At 39.7% G+C, this 16,854-nt stretch overlaps 1 protein-coding gene across 2 annotated transcripts in view; it reads left to right on the top strand.

Moving 5' to 3' along the window:
• FZD6 (frizzled class receptor 6) overlaps positions 1–16,854 on the top strand; it is a 44,604-nt gene that overhangs the window by 19,250 nt on the left and 8,500 nt on the right. For both annotated transcript variants that reach the window (XM_058698745.1, XM_058698746.1), the window contains exon 3: positions 16,232–16,428. In XM_058698745.1, coding sequence (XP_058554728.1) covers positions 16,232–16,428 — 197 coding nt within the window. The remainder of the gene's footprint in view (positions 1–16,231; positions 16,429–16,854) is intronic.

Raw genomic sequence — 16,854 nt, forward strand, 5'->3', positions numbered from 1 at the left:
TAATATCATGTCACCTGCAAAAAGTGAAAACTTGACTTCATCGTTGCCCATTTTGATGCCTTTGATTTCCTTTTGTTGTCTGACTGCTGATGCTAGAACTTCCAACACTATGTTAAACAACAGTGGTGAGAGTGGACATCCCTGTTGTGTTCCTGATCTCAGGGGGAAAGCTCTCAGTTTTTCCCCATTGAGGATGATGTTAGCTGTGGGCTTTTCATAAATGGCTTTTATGATGTTTAAGTATGTTCCTTCTACCCCGACTTTCTCGAGGGTTTTTATTAAGAAAGGATGCTGAATTTTGTCAAATGCTTTTTCTGCATCGATTGACAGGATCATATGGTTCTTTTCTTTTATTAATGTGATGTATCACGTTGATTGATTTGTGAATTGTTGAACCATCCCTGCATCCCAGGAATGAATCCCACTTGATCATGGTGAATAATTCTTTTTATATGCTGTTGAATTCGATTTGCTAGTATCTTACTGATAATTTTTGCATCCATATTCATCAGGGATATTGGCCTGTAGTTCTCTTTTTTTACTGGGTCTCTGTCTGGTTTGGGAATCAAAGTAATACTGGCTTCATAGAATGAGTCTGGAAGTTTTCCTTCCCTTTCTATTTTTTGGAATAGCTTGAGAAGGATAGGTATTATCTCTGCTTTAAACATCTGGTAGAACTCCCCTGGGAAGCCATCTGGTCCTGGACTCTTATTTGTTGGGAGATTTTTACACTTGATCTTAGCCAAAAGGCCGAGAAGCGATTGTTGTTGGGAGATTTTTGATAACTGATTCAATTTCTTCACTGGTTATGGGTCTGTTCAAGCTTTCTATTTCCTCCTGATTGAGTTTTGGAAGTGTGTGGGTGTTTAGGAATTTGTCCATTTCTTCCATGTTGTCCAGTTTGTTGGCATATAATTTTTCATAGTATTCCCTGATAATTACTTGTATCTCTGAGGGATTGGTTGTAATAATTCCATTTTCATTCATGATTTTATCTATTTGGGTCATCTCCCTTTTCTTTTTGAGAAGCCTGCCTAGAGGTTTATCAATTTTGTTTATTTTTTCAAAAAACCAACTCTTGGTTTTGTTGATCTGCTCTACAGTTCTTTAGATTCTATATTGTTTATTTCTGCTCTGATCTTTATCATTTCTCTTCTTCTGCTGGGTTTATGCTGTCTTTGCTGTTCTGCTTCTATTTCCTTTAGGTGTGCTGTTAGATTTTGTATTGGGGATTTTTCTTGTTTCTTGAGATAGGCCTGGATTGCAATGTATTTTCCTCTCAGGACTGCCTTCACTGCATCCCAAAGCGTTTGGATTGTCGTATTTTCATTTTCGTTTGTTTCCATATATTTTTTAATTTCTTCTCTAATTGCCTGGTTGACCCACTCATTCTTTAGTAGGGTGTTCTTTAACCTCCATGCTTTTGGAGGTTTTCCAGACTTTTTCCTGTGGTTGATTTCAAGCTTCATAGCATTGTGGTCTGAAAGTATGCATGGTATGATTTCAATTCTTGTACACTTATGAAGGGCTGTTTTGTGACCCAGTATGTGATCTATCTTGGAGAATGTTCCATGTGCACTTGAGAAGAAAGTATATCCTGTTGCTTTGGGATGCAGAGTCCTAAATATATCTGTCAAGTCCATCTGATCCAATGTATCCTTCAGGGCCCTTGTGTCTTTATTGACCGTGTGTCTAGATGATCTATCCATTTCTGTAAGTGGAGTGGTAAAGTCCCCTGCAATTACCACATTCTTATCAATAAGGTTGCTTATGTTTGTGAGTAATTGTTTTATATATTTGGGGGCTCCCGTATTCGGCACATAGACATTTATAATTGTTAGCTCTTCCTGATGGATAGACCCTGTGATTATTATATAATGCCCTTCTTCATCTCTTCTTACAGCCTTTAATTTAAAGTCTAGTTTGTCTGATATAAGCATGGCTACTCCAGCTTTCTTTTGACTTCCAGTGGCATGATAAATAGTTCTCCATCCCCTCACTTTCAATCTGAAGGTGTCCTCAGGTCTAAAATGAGTCTCTTGTAGACAGCAAATAGATGAGTCTTGTTTTTTTATCCATTCTGATACCCTGTCTTTTAGTTGGCACATTTAGTCCATTTACATTCAGTGTTATTATAGAAAGATATGGGTTTAGAGTCATTGTGATGTCCGTAGGTTTCACGCTTGTAGCGATGTCTCTGGTACTTTGTCTCACAGGATCCCCCTTAGGATCTCTAATAGGGCTGGTTTAGTGGTAACGAATTCCTTCAGTTTTTGTTTGTTTGGGAAGACCTTTATCTCTCCTTCTATTCTAAATGACAGACTTGCTGGATAAAGGATTCTCGGCTGCATTTTTTTTCTGTTCATCACATTGAAGATCTCCTGCCATTCCTTTCTGGCCTGCCAAGTTTCCGAAGAGAGATCGGTCATGAGTCTTATAGGTCTCCCTTTATATGTTAGAGCATGTTTATCCCTAGCTGCTTTCAGAATTTTCTCTTTATCCTTGTACTTTGCCAGTTTCACTATGATATGTCGTGCAGAAGATCGATTCAAGTTACGTCTGAAGGGAGTTCTCTGTGCCTGTTGGATTTCAATGCCTTTTTCCTTCCCCAGATCAAGGAAGTTCTCAGCTATTATTTCTTCAAGTACACCTTCAGCACCTTTCCCTCCCTCTTCCTCCTCTGGAATACCAATTATGCGTACATTATTTCTCTTTAGTGCATCACTTAGTTCTCTAATTTTCCCCTCATACTCCTGGAGTTTTTTGTCTTTTTCTCAGCTTCTTCTTTTTCCATAATTTTATCTTCTAGTTCACCTATTCTCTCCTCTGCCTCTTCAATCTGAGCCGTGGTTGTCTCCATTTTATTTTGCAGCTCATTAATAGCATTTTTTAGCTTCTCCTGGCTGTTCCTTAGTCCCTTGATCTCTGTAGCAATAGATTCTCTGCTGTCCTTTATACTGTTTTCAAGCCCAGTGATTAATTTTATGACTATTATTGTAAATTCACTTTCTGTTATATTGTTTAAATCGTTTTTGATCAGTTCGTTAGCTGTCGTTATTTCTTGGAGGTTTTTTTGAGGGGAATTCTTCAGTTTTCGTCATTTTGGATAGTCCCTGGATTGGTGCAGAACTGCAGGGCACTTCCCCTGTGCTGTCTTGAATAACTTGTGTTGGTGGGCGGGGCTGCAGTCAGACCTGATGTCTGCCCCCAGCCCACCGCTGGGGCCACAGTCAGACTGGTATGTGCCTTCTCTTTCCCTCTCCTAGGGGCGGGATTCACTGTGGGGTGGTGTGGCCCATATGGACTACTTGTACACTGCCAGGCTTGTGGTGCTGGAGATCTGGTGTATTAGCTGGGGTGGATCAGCATGGTGCACAGGGGCGGGAGGGGCAGGCTCAGCTGGCTTTTCCTTCGGAGGTCCGCTTCGGGAGGGGCCCTGTGGCACCAAGAGGGAGTCAGACCTGCCGGAGGGATGGATCTGCAGAAGCACAGCGTTGGTTTTTGGGTGTTTTCGAGGTGCAAGCAAGTTCCCTGGCAGGAACTGGTTCCCTTTGGGATTTTGGCTGGGGGATGGGCCAGGGAGATGGTGTTGGTAAGCGCCTTGTTCCCCACCAAGCTGCTCTCTGTTGTCCGGGGCTCAACAACTCTCCCTCCTGGCTCTCTGAGTAGAGCTGTTAACTTATAACCTTCCAGATTTTAAGTCCTGCTTGCTGTCCGAACACACTCCTTCCGGCCCCTCTGCTTTTGCAAGCCAGGCTCGGGGGCTCTGCTTTGCCGGCGGGCCGCCCCTGCGCCCTGTCTCCCTCCTGCCAGTCCGTGTAGTGCGCACCTCCTCTCCGCCCTTCCTACCCTCTTCCGTGGACCTCTTGTCTATGCTTGGCTCTGGAGAATCCATTCTGCTAGTCTTGTGGCGATTTTCTGGGTTATTTAGGCAGGTGTGGGTGGAATCTAAGTGATCCGCAGGACGCGGTGAGCTCAGTGTCCTCCTATGCTGCCATCTTCCCACTGCTTCTGCTTCTGTGTCTCTCCACTTGAGTTTATTTTTATGTTTGGTGTAAGAAAATGGTCAAGTTTTATTCTTCTGCATGTAGCCGTCCAGTTTTCCCAACACCCATTTGTTGAAGAGACTTTTTCCCCATTTTATATTCTTGCCTCCTTTGTCAAAGATCAATTGACTATATAATTATGGGTTTTTTTCTGGGCTTTCTGTTCTGTTCCATTGACTTATGTGTCAGTTTTTGTGACAGTACCATACTATTTTGATTACTATACTTTTGTAATATAACTTGAAGTCTGGAATTGTGATACCTCTAGTTTTTGTTTGTTTGTTTTTATTCAAGATTGCTTTAGCTCTCCAGGGTCTTCTGTGGTTCCATACAAATTTTAGGATTGTTTATTTTAGTTCTGTGAAACATGCTGTTGGTATTTTGATAGAGATTGCATTAAATGTGTAGATTGCTTTAGGTAGTATAGATACTTTAACAATATTTATTCTTCCAATCCATGAACATGGAATGTCTTTTTGTTGTGTCATCTTCAGTGTCTTTCATCAGTGTTTTACAGTTTTCAGAGTACAGGTCTTTGACCTCTTTGGTGAAGTTTATTTCTATGTATTTATTATTTTTGATGAAATTGTAAATGGAATTGTTTTCTGAATTCTCTTTCTGCTGTTTCATTAATAGTGTATAGAAATACAATAGGTTTCTGTACATTGATTTTGTATCCTACAACTTTACTGAATTCATTTCTCAGTTCTAGTAGTTTCTTAGTGGAGTCTTTAGGATTTTCTATATATAATATGTCATCTGCAAATAGTGAAAATTTTATTTCTTCCTTACCAATTTGAATGCCTTTTATTTCCTTGTGTTGTCTGATTACTGTGGCTAGGACTTGCAGTTCTATGTTGAATGGAAGTGGTGAGAGTGGACATCCTTGTCTTATTCCTGACCTTAGAGGAAAAGTGCTCAGTTTTTCCTCCTTGAATATGATGTTAGCTTTGAGTTTTTGATATAAGGCCTTTATTGTGTTGAGGTATGTTCCCTCTAACCCTACTTTGTTGAGGGTTTTTATCATGAATGGATGTTGCACTTTGTCAAGTGCTTTTTCTGCATCTATTAAAATGATCATGTAGTTTTTATCCTTTATCTTATTGACGTGATATATCATGTTGATTGATCTCCAAATGTTGAACCACCTTTGCATCCCAGGAATAAATCCCAGCATCATGATAAATGATCTTTTTAATGCATTGTTGAATTTGGTTTTCTAATATTTTGTTGAGGACTTTTGCATTTATGTTCATCAGAAATGAACTCTTTTTTTTTTTTTTTTTTGTGGTGTCTTTATCTGGTTTTGGCATCAGGGTAATTCTGGCCTCATAGAATGAATTTGAAGGTTTTCCTTCCTTTTCTGTTTTTTAGAAAAGTTTGGGAAAATATAGGTATTAACTCTTCTTTCAATGTTTGGTAGAATTTACCTGTGAAGCTGTCTGGTCCTGGACTTTGGTTTGTTAGGAGTTTTTTGATTACTGATTCAGTTTTATTGCTGGTACTTAGTCTGTTCAAATTTTCTTTTTTTCTTTTTTTTTTAAATTTTCTATTTCTTCCCGATTCAATTTTGGGAGGTTATATGTTTCTAGGAATTGGTCCATTTCTTCTAGGTTGTCCAGGTTGTTAGCATATAATTTTTCATAATATTTTCTTACAGTCCTTTGTATTTCTGTGGTGTTGGTTGTCATTTCTCCTCCCATTTCTGATTTGGTTATTTGAGTCCTCCCTCTCTCTTTGTCTTTTTATGAGTCTGGCTAGAGTTTTGTTGATCTTTTCAAAGAACTAGCTCCTGATTCCATCAATCTATTCTGTTGTTTTTTTTAATTTATCTATTTCTGCTTTAATCTTTATTATTTTCTTCCTTCTGCTTTTGGGTTTTGTTCTTCTTTTTCTAGCTCCTTTAGATGTAAGGTTAAGTTGTTTATTTGAGATTTTTCTTGCTTTTGATGTAGGCCTGTATTACTATAAACTAACTCCCACCCCCCCACTGCCACCACCACCAGAACCTCTTTTGCGGCATCTCAAAGATTTTGGACCATTGTGTTTTCATTTTCACTTCTGTCCATGTAATTTTTTATTTCTTCTTTGATTTCTCGGTTGACCCATTCATTGTTTAGTAGCATATTATTTAACATCAATGTGTGTGTGTTCTCTCCAGAGTTTTTCTTGTGGTTGATTTCTAGTTCATAGCATTGTGGTCAGAAAAGACACATCTTATGACTTTGATCTTTTTGAATTTGTTGAAACTTGTTTTGATGCCTAATATATGATCTATTCTGGAGAATGTTCCATGTGCACTTGAAAAGAATGTGTATTCTGCTATTTTAGGAAGGAATGTTCTGAATATATCTGGTAAGTCCATCTGAAACCGTGTGTCATTCAAAACCACTGTCCTTATTGATTTTTCTGTTTGGGTGATCTGTCCATTGATACAAGTGGGATGTTAAAGTTCCCTACCATTATTGTATTGCTATCAATTAGTTCCTTTGTGTTTGTTATTAACTGTTTTATGTATTTGAATGCTTGCATGTTGGGTGCATAAATACTTAACAGTTATTACATCTTCTTGTTGGATTGTCCCCCTTATGATGATAAAGTGTCCTTCTTTGTCTCTTGTAACAGTCTTTGTTTTAAAGTCTATTTTGTCCAATATAAGTGTTGTTATACCCCAGCTTTCTTTTCACATCCATTTGCATGGTCAGTGCTTTTCCATTCCTTCACTTTCAATCTGCCTGTGTCTTTTTTTTTTTTTTTTTTAATTTTTTTTCAACGTTTTTTATTTATTTTTGGGACAGAGAGAGACAGAGCATGAATGGGGGAGGGGCAGAGAGAGAGGGAGACACAGAATCGGAAACTCTGCCTGTGTCTTTAGGTAAGAAATGAGTCTCTTATAGGCAGCATATAGATGGGTCTTGGTTTTTTTATCCATACCATTACTCTGTTTTTTTTTTTAATGTCTATTTATTTTTGAGAGAGAGAGAGAGAGAGAGAGAGAGAGAGACAGACAGACAGACAGACACAGTATGAGCAGGGGAGGGGCAGAGAGAGAAGGAGACACAGAATCTGAAGCAGGCTCCAGGCTTTGAGCTGTCAGCATGGAGCCCGATGCAGGGCTCAAACTCATGGACTGTGAGATCATGACCTGAGCCGAAGTCAGATGCTTAACCGACTGAGCCGCCCAGGTGCCCCTACTCTGTGTCTTTTAATTGGAGTGTTCAGTCCATTTATATTCAAAGTAATTATTGATAGATATGTTTTTATTGCAATTTTGTTACTTGTGGTTGTTTTTATAGTTCTTCTCAGTTCCTTTCCTTTCTTGCTCTCTTCTGTCATGTTTGCTGGCTTTCTTTAGAAATATACTTGGATTCCTTTTCTTTATTTTTTGTATATCTGTAACTGGTTTTTGACTTATGGTTACCATTAGGTATGTATATAACACCTGGAGATACCAGTTTATATTAAATTGCTGGTCACTTAAGTTTGAACCCATTCTTTACAACTCTTCCCAACTGTGTTTTAGGTATATGGTGTCATACTTTACATTCTTTCAGTTTGTGATTTGACTGATTTTTACAGATATACATAATTTTACTGCTTTCGTCCTTCCTACTTTTCTTAAGAATTTTTTTTTAATGTTTTTATTTATTTTTGAGAGAGCGAGTGAGCGAGCAGGGGAAGGGCGGGGGGGGGGGGCGGTGGAGACAGAGACTATGAAGCAGGCTCCAGGCTCTGAGCTGTCAGCACAGAGCCCAATGCAGGGCTTGAACTCACAGACTGTGAGATCATGACCTGAGCCAAAGTTGGACACTCACCCGACTGAGCCACCCAGGCGCCCCTTACTTTTCTTACTCTTACATATGGCCTTTCTTTTCCACTCAAAGAGTCCCCTTTACTATTTCTTATTATGTAGTGGTCATGAACTCCCTTCACTTTTGTTGTCTGGGAAACTGTCTCTCCTATTCTGAATGATAGACTTGCTGGATAGATATTCTTGGTTACAGATTTTTTTTTTTCTTTCAGTACTTTGAATATATCATGTCACTGTCTTCTGCCCTGCAAAGTTTCCACTGAAAAGTCTGCTGATAGCCTTATGGGGTTTCCCATTGTATGTAACTGTGTTCTTTTCTCTTGATGCTTTTAAAATTTTCTCTTTACCACTACTTTTTGCCATTTTAATTACTATGTGTTTTGGTGCGGAGCTCCTAGAGTAGCTTCATTGTGAAATCTCTGTGCTTCCTGGATCTGGATATCTGGTTTTTTCGCCCAGATTAGGGAAGTTTTCAGCTGTTATTTCTTCAAATAAATTTTCTGCCCCCTTTTTTTCTCTTCTTTTCTGGGATCCCTATAATGAGAATGTTAATATGCTTGATGAAGTTGCTGAGTTCCCTAAATGTGTTATCATCTTGTATGATTTTTTTTCCTCTCACCTGCTCAGCTTGGTTACCTTTCATTATTCTGTCCAACACGTTGCTAATTCATTTTTCTGCTTCCTCTAGCCTGCTATTTATTCCATCTAGTGTATTTTTAATTTTATTTACTGTGTTCTTCATCTTTGGTTCTTTTTTTCTTATCTCTTTGTTAAGAGTCTCACTGATGTCCTCCACTCTTTACTCAAATCCAGTGAGTGTCTTTATGATCATTACTTTAAATTCTCTAGCAGACATATTACTCATCTCTGTCATATCTAGGTCTCTTGCTGTGGTTTTGTTCTCTTTTATTTGGTACATATTCCTCTCTCTTCATTCTGTCTAACTTTCTGTGTCTGTTTCTGTGTGTTAGGAAAGTCAGCTACCTCTTCTGGTCTTGAAAGTAACGGCTTTATGAAGAAGAGGTCCTATGGTGCCCTGCAGTGCAGTGTCCCCCGTTCACCGGAATCTGGTGCTTCAGGGGTATCTTCTAGGTGTGTTGTGTGCACCCTACTGTTGTATGTTGGGCACTTTTGCCTTTAGTCCAGTCTTCTGCAGTGGCTCTCTTTGCCTGTTGTGGGCAGTGTTTGGTCCCTGTTGTTGTTAGTGGGCCAGTCTGGGGCCACCGTGAGCTTGAGTTTAGTCAGACCAGGTGTTTGTCCAAGATGCAGTAGCACCAGACTGAAGGATGCTTTCCCTGTGTTGTCCCCAGAGAAGCTTTTATTGGTTGGTGAGGACTGCAGTCAGACCAACTGTCTGCCTCCAGCCCACTCTTGGGACTTTCTGCCTGGTGTGTTTGGTTATCTTGCCCTCACCCAAGGGCAGGAGTCACTTTGGAGTGGTGCTTACACACTGCCAGGCTTGTGGCTCCAGTCTGAATAGGCTGCAAAAAAGAGCTATTGGAGGGGGCAGGGCCCACGTTGTTTACAGGGTTTATGCCGGCAGAGGGTACCTGCTGCCAATGCAGGGTGCAGCCGGTGTGACCACTGGGGTAGGGCCCACGGTTTTGTTCTGCTCTTTGGTGGGGCCCACCACCACCGGCGGATCAAAGCTTTACAAAGCGTGGGGTTGGGAGATAGGTGTTGGCAAAGTGCCACCAGTCTTCTGGGGGAGGGGACCTCCAGTGCTGGGACTGAGGCAGGTGCGGCTGGAAGAGGCAGATCCCCTAAGCAGGCAGGTGGCGGTGCAAGCAAGTTAGGTAGTGTGTATCAGGCATCGGGCTGGTTCCTGAAGGTGGCCATGTGTTTATGCTGGGGGGCAGGAAAGGGAAATGGTGTTTTCCAGCTCCTTTGTTCTTGGGGGAGTCTCCCAGTGATCTCTACCCCTTGGGGACACACTTTGAAATCAGTAAATAACCCTCCTGTGTGCCGCAGGCTGCTGCATCTATGTTGTATCTCCACAGACTATTTGTAGTGCTGTCTTTTTAAGGGTGGGGACTCAGCTGGCTCTTCCAGAACCCAGCCTGCTGATTTTTTAAATTCCAGACTTTAAGTCCCACTGGTTGTGAGAACTCCTGAAATTCAGCACCTCTAGTTTTCAAAGCCAAATGTTACGGGGATTCATATTCCCCACGCAGGTTCCCCTGTGTGATAGTCTCTCTCCCCTCTCCATGCCCATGGCTCCCTCCTTCCCAGGGACCACCGGGGTTTGGTTAGCTCTGACCATGTCTCTGCCCGTCCTACCCTCCTCAGTGTGGCCTCTTCTCTTCCTTTCATTGTGGAGTTCTGTTGTGCCAGTCTTTGGGTTGTTTTCTGGGTCATTGACACTGATATGAGCGTTATCTGGGCCGAGGTGAGCTTAGGGTGCTCCTGCTCCACCATCTTCCCAGGTACTCCACCTCCATTCCTTTTTATCTTTCAGAAATGTCTCCAAATGTCTATAGTTCATTGATAGACCTTTCCCTGCTTTTTTTGTACAGTTAAGTTATAGATTTTCTGTTTTGTCCTTAACCCTTTTTTCCCATTTAAATGGCAGTTGGAGAAGAGAATGTTATTATATAAGTTCAGTGCATTTCTCTTAAATCCAAATTTTCATCTTCTCTTACTCTACATGTTCTCTTTGGGTAATTTCATTCACATATTTCAATTACCATTTTTATAATGATGGCTTCCAAATCTACATCCTTTACCTGAAGTCTCTTACCTGCAAGCTCTATTTATTTAACTGCCTACTAGTAGATATCCACACTCACATGTCCCATGGGCACTTCAAACTGTCCATGCAAATGAATGGATAAACGAATTATGATGTACCTACACAATGGAATACTACTTAGCAATTAAAAAGAATGAACTATTGGTACACGGAACAACATGGATGAATCTCAAAATAATGATGCCAAGTGAAAGAAGCCAGACAAAAAAAAAAAACATATGCTGTATGATTCTATTTATATAAAATTCTAGAAAATGCTGCTTTATAATGACAGAAAGCATTATCAGTGGTTGCTAGGGGATGTTATTGGCTTAGTGTGGGGGTAGGGGGTGAGAGGGGAGATAGGAGAGGGGAGAGGGGTTACAAAGAGGCAAGAGGAAACTTTTTGTGGTGATGGATATTTCCTTGATTGTGATAATGCTTTAAAAACCTGTCAAAGCACACACTTTATACATGTTCAATTTATCATATATCAGTATACCTAAATAAAGCTAGAAGAAAACCCTCAGTGTTAAAGGCTTTGTAACAGAAAAACTGCGGTTCCTGCCCACTCTTTTCTATCCTCATCACAATCCTCCTCCCCAAAGACAGCTAATTTGAGGTCTTTCAGGAACTTTTCTTATACACAAGCCACGTTCTAATATGCTTAGTCTGTTATTTTTTAAAGTTTATTTATTTATTTTGAGAGAGAATGTGTGAGAATGTGTGGGGGAGGGGCAGAGAGAGAGGGAGAATCCCATGCAGGCTCTGTGCTGACAGATGTGGGGCTTGATCTCACAAATAGGGAGATCATGACCTGAGCTGAAATCAAGAGTCGGATGTTCAACTGACTAAGCCGCGCATGTGCCCCTCTTCGTCTGTTACTTATTGATTCATCCATTTAGAACTTCAGGCAGTATCTGTTTATTCTTTCCTATATGGCAGTTGGTAATATATTTCTCTTACTCTACCATTTTTACTTATCCTCCCTACCTTCTATAATACAATTTTTGGTTAAATCAATCAGTTCTAGCATTACTAGGAACATTAAATATTGTACATTACTGAGTCAGAGGCTTTGATTGCATCTGTTTCTTTAATATCTTCCCTCTTGGTTAATGCAGCAAATGCATTTTTCCCCATTTGCTTTGTTTTCTGTGTACCTGTAGCTAATTTTTTTCAGATGTCCCAACAGACTTTTAGACATCTAACAGCAACTTTTTTCAGATGCTCAGTATATCATATAACCCGTCATTTCCAGTACCCCATTCCTATTCCCTTGGAGACATTCCTCCTTCAGCTGGCTGTCCATCAATATGCCCCGACTGCTTTCTGAACTAGAATCATAGCTATCATGCTAAGGCTTCCTCTTGCCATTCTCCAATGTTGGATCAACTAATTCTTGAGTCCTATGTCATTTTCCTTTCTGGTTTATATTCCATCCGTTGGTTTTAGGAATAGTACATCCTCTAGTTGTTTCCTAAAAGGGGATACTTGAAAGTTAAAATTTTTTTATTTCTTAGAGGGCCAAAAAGGTCATTATTTTACTCTCACCTAAATGTTCCGTTGGGTATAGAATTCTAGGTTAAATAATATTGTTTCAGAATATTAAAATTATTTTTGAACTGTCTCCTAGTATCTGAATTATTAGATACTCAGAATTAAATTCTTTTTTATGTGGCCTGTTCTTTTCTATCTGGAAGGTTTTATGATTGCTTTATCTTGATGCTCTGAAATTTTTTATTGACATGCCTTGTTCATTCATTGCTCTGATTGGCTTGTTTATTTAACAAATATTGATAGAGAAATAATTACACACACACACACACACACACTGTTCTAAGCATGAGGGATATAGCCGTGAAAAAAAATAGACAAAATCCCTTCCCTTCATGAAATTTACATTCTAGTGGTGAAGGCAGAAATTAAGAAATAAACTAATATTTAATGAAATGTCAGATAGTGATAAGGACTATAAAGAAATACAAAACAATAATGGAGCAGAGAATGGCAGGATCATTTTTTACACAGGGTGGGCAGAGAATGGTGCTCTGAGGTGACAGTTATGCAGAAAATCAAATGAGGACGCGAGTCATGGGACTTTGTGGAGGAAGAGTGCTCTATGTGAGGGGAACAGCAAATATAAAGATTCTTAAGCATAAGTATACATGGAATGATGAGAAGCAAAAGGCCAATTTGGTGACAATGGAGTGAATAAGAGAAAGAGTGGTAGGAAATGAGGAAAAGAATGGTAGGAAGGTGGATTTGTAGCCAGGAGTCAGGCTACAAATTTATATTTGCTCTTCTCTTCACCTAGAAGACTCTTCCTCCACAGTGTCCCATGAAATTTAAGGCCTCACAGGACTTGATAAAGACTCTCGAATTTATTCTGATAGAGTCTTTTGAACAAGGACAAACTTACATTTTAAAAAATCACATTGGTTGGAGTGTGGATCTGAATGGAAATTAACTGAGATTTGTAAGAATGTTAAGTAGTGAGACTATTCGGAAAATATTTCAGTAGCTTAGGTGCAAGATATAGTGGTTTAGACATAGTAACTTAGTCATAGTGAGAAATGGTCAGATTTGAAATAGATCTTGTAGGGAGAACCAATAGGATTTGCTGCTGGATTGCATATGGGGTGAGAGAAAGAGAGGAGTAAAGGATGAATCTTTAGATCCTTGGCCAGAGCAACTTGGTGAATGGTGGCACCACCTTACTGAGGCAGGGAAGACTGAGGTGAGGGATTGTTTAGGGTTATGTTTTGGACATGGTGGGTTTGAGATGCGGATTGAGAGCTGAGTGAAATTCTCCAGGAGGCAGATGGCCATCAGCTCAAGGGTTCACAGGAGAGAGGACTCTGGAGATAACTGTGGCAGTCCTTCATGCATAGTTGGCAACGAACACCATGGTTCAGGATGAGTTTCCCCTGAGGAGTGAGTATAGATAAGATAGAGGTCTGAGGATTGAGCTCTGGAGCACTTCAATATTTAGAATTGGGAAATGGAAGATCAGAAAAAGAACAGCAATAACTAGGTAGGAATCCAGGAGAATTCGTATTCTAGAAGCCAGTTGAGAAAAGTATCTCAGGAGGAGGGCAGGATCCATTATGTAAAACTCTCTTGAGAGCTGAGTAGGATGAGGACTCAGAATTGACTATTGGATTTGACAACATGGAGTTTATTGGTGGCCATGACAAGCAGTTTCACTGAAGCATGAGGATGGTTGGAGAGAGGGCTCAAGAGGGAATGGGAAGAGCAGAATTGGAGAAAGTCAGGACAACTGTTTTGAGGAGTTGTTCTATACAGGAGAACAGAAAAATAATGAGTGGATGGGGATTGGGATGTGGAGTCAAGGAAAGATACTGTTTTGTTGTGTTGTGTTTATGGTGGGAGATAATAGAACAAGTTTGTGTGATGGGATAATCACTGAAGCGTAGGTTTGGAATTGGGATGTTGAAAGAGAGGAGAATGTGAGAGAGATTTCTGTAAAAGAAAGTTAATTGACTGAAGTTTTGGTCCAGAAATGTTTTAGTAGTGAGATTGCAGTGTGTTGCCAGCTTTTTCAGTTTGGGAGCTAGTACCCTTCTGTTCTGAGAAATGGTCTTATATTCTTCATTTGATTATCATCTACACTCCCCTTTTCCCTGTTGTTCTTTCTAGAACTCCTGTGGTAATGTGTTGGACACTTGGACCGATCCTCTGACTGGGAGGATTTTCTCTCCGATTGTCCATCTCTTCCCTCAGCTTAACGTCTAGTCCTTCTGTAGAGTTTTTTTATTTGAGCTGTCTTATTTTAATTTTCCATAGCATGCTATTCTTTTTAAACGGATGCAATAACTTCTCACTTAAGATACTTAGGTTTTTGTTTTGTAATTTATTTTCCTTTGTTCCCTGCATAATCTCTCTTTCCTCCAAATATTCAATGATCTGCTTGCTTGTTTTGGTCTGTTTTTGATATGGGAGGCTTTCTTCAAATGCCTGATGATCCTTGGCTGCCCAGTTGTACGTGTGTGGCACACTAAAAAGGTCCGTGTGCACGAATGGTGGGCTTCATAGTAGGGTGAGCTCAAAGTTGACTGGCTTTTTGTCATTATGTAGAGCTCTTCAAAATCGTTGAGTTTTTTCAAAGAATGGGGATGATGGGTATGTGCCTGAACAGAACAGGAACAAGATGAGGGCTCCGTGTTTCTGTAGATAGTTATTCAGTCCCCCTCTTTTCACCTTGTGCCATATCCCTGCCCGGCTCTGTGACTGAAACCCCAAGTTAGAACATCTCTAGCTCCATTTCTCCTGGTAGAATGCAGTAGTCATCTGGCTTCTGGGGTAGGGGTTGGAGTTGGGATGGCATGGAGAGAAATTGATTAGTAAACAGTCCTACAATATTGGCCTTTTGTGCTACTTGCTACTTCAAAGAACTGAGACTCTCAGAATCTTTAGGGCACATCCACTCATTGTCATCTGAATCCCTCCACTCCTATTTTGTAGTCCACCCCGAATCCCATTAAATCACTTTTCACTCCTGTAATAGCTTTCTGTCTTGGAAGGCTGGGGCTTTCTTTTTTATTTTGCTTTTATTCTTTGGAAAAGTCAGATCTGCTAGTGTAGTCTCTCCTGTTCATGTACTAATGGGTTAGAACCTTTTATTCTTCATTATAATTTTAGTGAGGAACCATGAGGAGAGAAAGGAGGCAAACATAATGTGGTTAATGTGCAGGTTTATCCAGAACCCATCTGCATTCTTATAAAGTGTAATCTTCACAGTAACTAAAGTTTATTGAGTGCTCACTATATGCCAGACACTGTTCGAAGTGCTTTATATTTATTAACTCAGTACTCATAACAATCTTACGTGACAGGTACTATTATTATTGCCATTTTACAGGTGAAGAAACTAAAACACAGAAAAGTTACATAAGTTGACAATCAGACTCTAGAGATACTCCCTGCTTAAAACTCTCCGATAGGATTTCATTCCTGGATTTGAAAATCCAGGCCAGGCAATTTAGCAGGCTATTTGTGCTTTCCAGGATCAGGCCCAGTGTACCCCTCCAACCTCACTCTCTACACTTAATGCCACTGTTTGACCTTATGTTCTAGCCACACTGAGCTTCTTGCCCTGCATGTACACACTCTAGTGATCCTCATGCCTTTTTCATGCTCCGCCCCAAACATTCCTTCATTTTCTAGAGTGCTCAGTACAGTGTTAGGGTATTCAGCATATGCTTATAAATTGAATATTGTAGTTTATTTCACGTAGCAATCAACTCATGCTTTTGATTTGTTTTGACTTAGCATGTCTTCCTGAAAAATGTATAAGTAATATTCCATTGTATATGAAGGATTCATAAGTCTAACAGACTAACTTGAAATTATCTCCTTAAAATTTGATTATATTGAGGGGTGCCTGGCTAGGTCAGTTGGTTCACTCTCTATCTCGGGTCGTGAATTTGAACCCCATATTGGGTACAAAGATTACTTTAAATAAATAAATAAAAGTGAAAAAAGTTATACTGTATTGAGAGTGAGGCAAAGATTCTTTTGGAGTATAAGTGAAAAGGTATATACTTTAAATAGTAAATGAATTCCATTCACTGGCTCTTAAAATGTTTTCTAACCATATCTTGTTGTTTTCCTTAATAGCTTTTTCTTCCTCTTGCAAATTTGGAATGTTCACCAAATGTTGAAACTTTCCTTTGCAAAGCTTTTGTACCAACCTGTACAGAACAAATTCGTGTGGTTCCACCTTGTCGTAAATCTTGTGAGAAAGTGTATTCTGATTGCAAAAAGTTAATTGACACTTTTGGTATCCGATGGCCTGAAGAACTTGAATGTGATAGGTAAGTCATGTTTTCAACTGAAAGCTCCCAATGATATTTTAATGTTGGTGTTAGTTTTCCAGAATGTTTGTGACAGGCTTTCCTTATTTATTTCAAAAATGTATATTGCACACTTAATGGGTGATAAGTGTTTTGGACACAATGGTGAGCAAAAACAGACTTACAGTGGGAACTTTGGGGTGGAAGGAACAGATAGTAATCAAATAATTACAGTAATAAGTATAAAATTATAACCATGCTAGATACAACAGAGAAGTACACAGCTGTATGAGAACATGTAATGGTGCCTTTGACCCAAACTGGGAGGGAATGAACTTATTATCAATTCAGTGACCTTTTTACTCATTGACCTTCATTAATTACTTTGGTCTCTTATTCTGTAGACATTGGGGGATCATTAATTTGAAATATTCTATGGATACAATG

This window comes from Neofelis nebulosa, chromosome 14 (assembly GCF_028018385.1).
Source record: "Neofelis nebulosa isolate mNeoNeb1 chromosome 14, mNeoNeb1.pri, whole genome shotgun sequence".
NCBI classification, from domain to species: domain Eukaryota; kingdom Metazoa; phylum Chordata; class Mammalia; order Carnivora; family Felidae; genus Neofelis; species Neofelis nebulosa.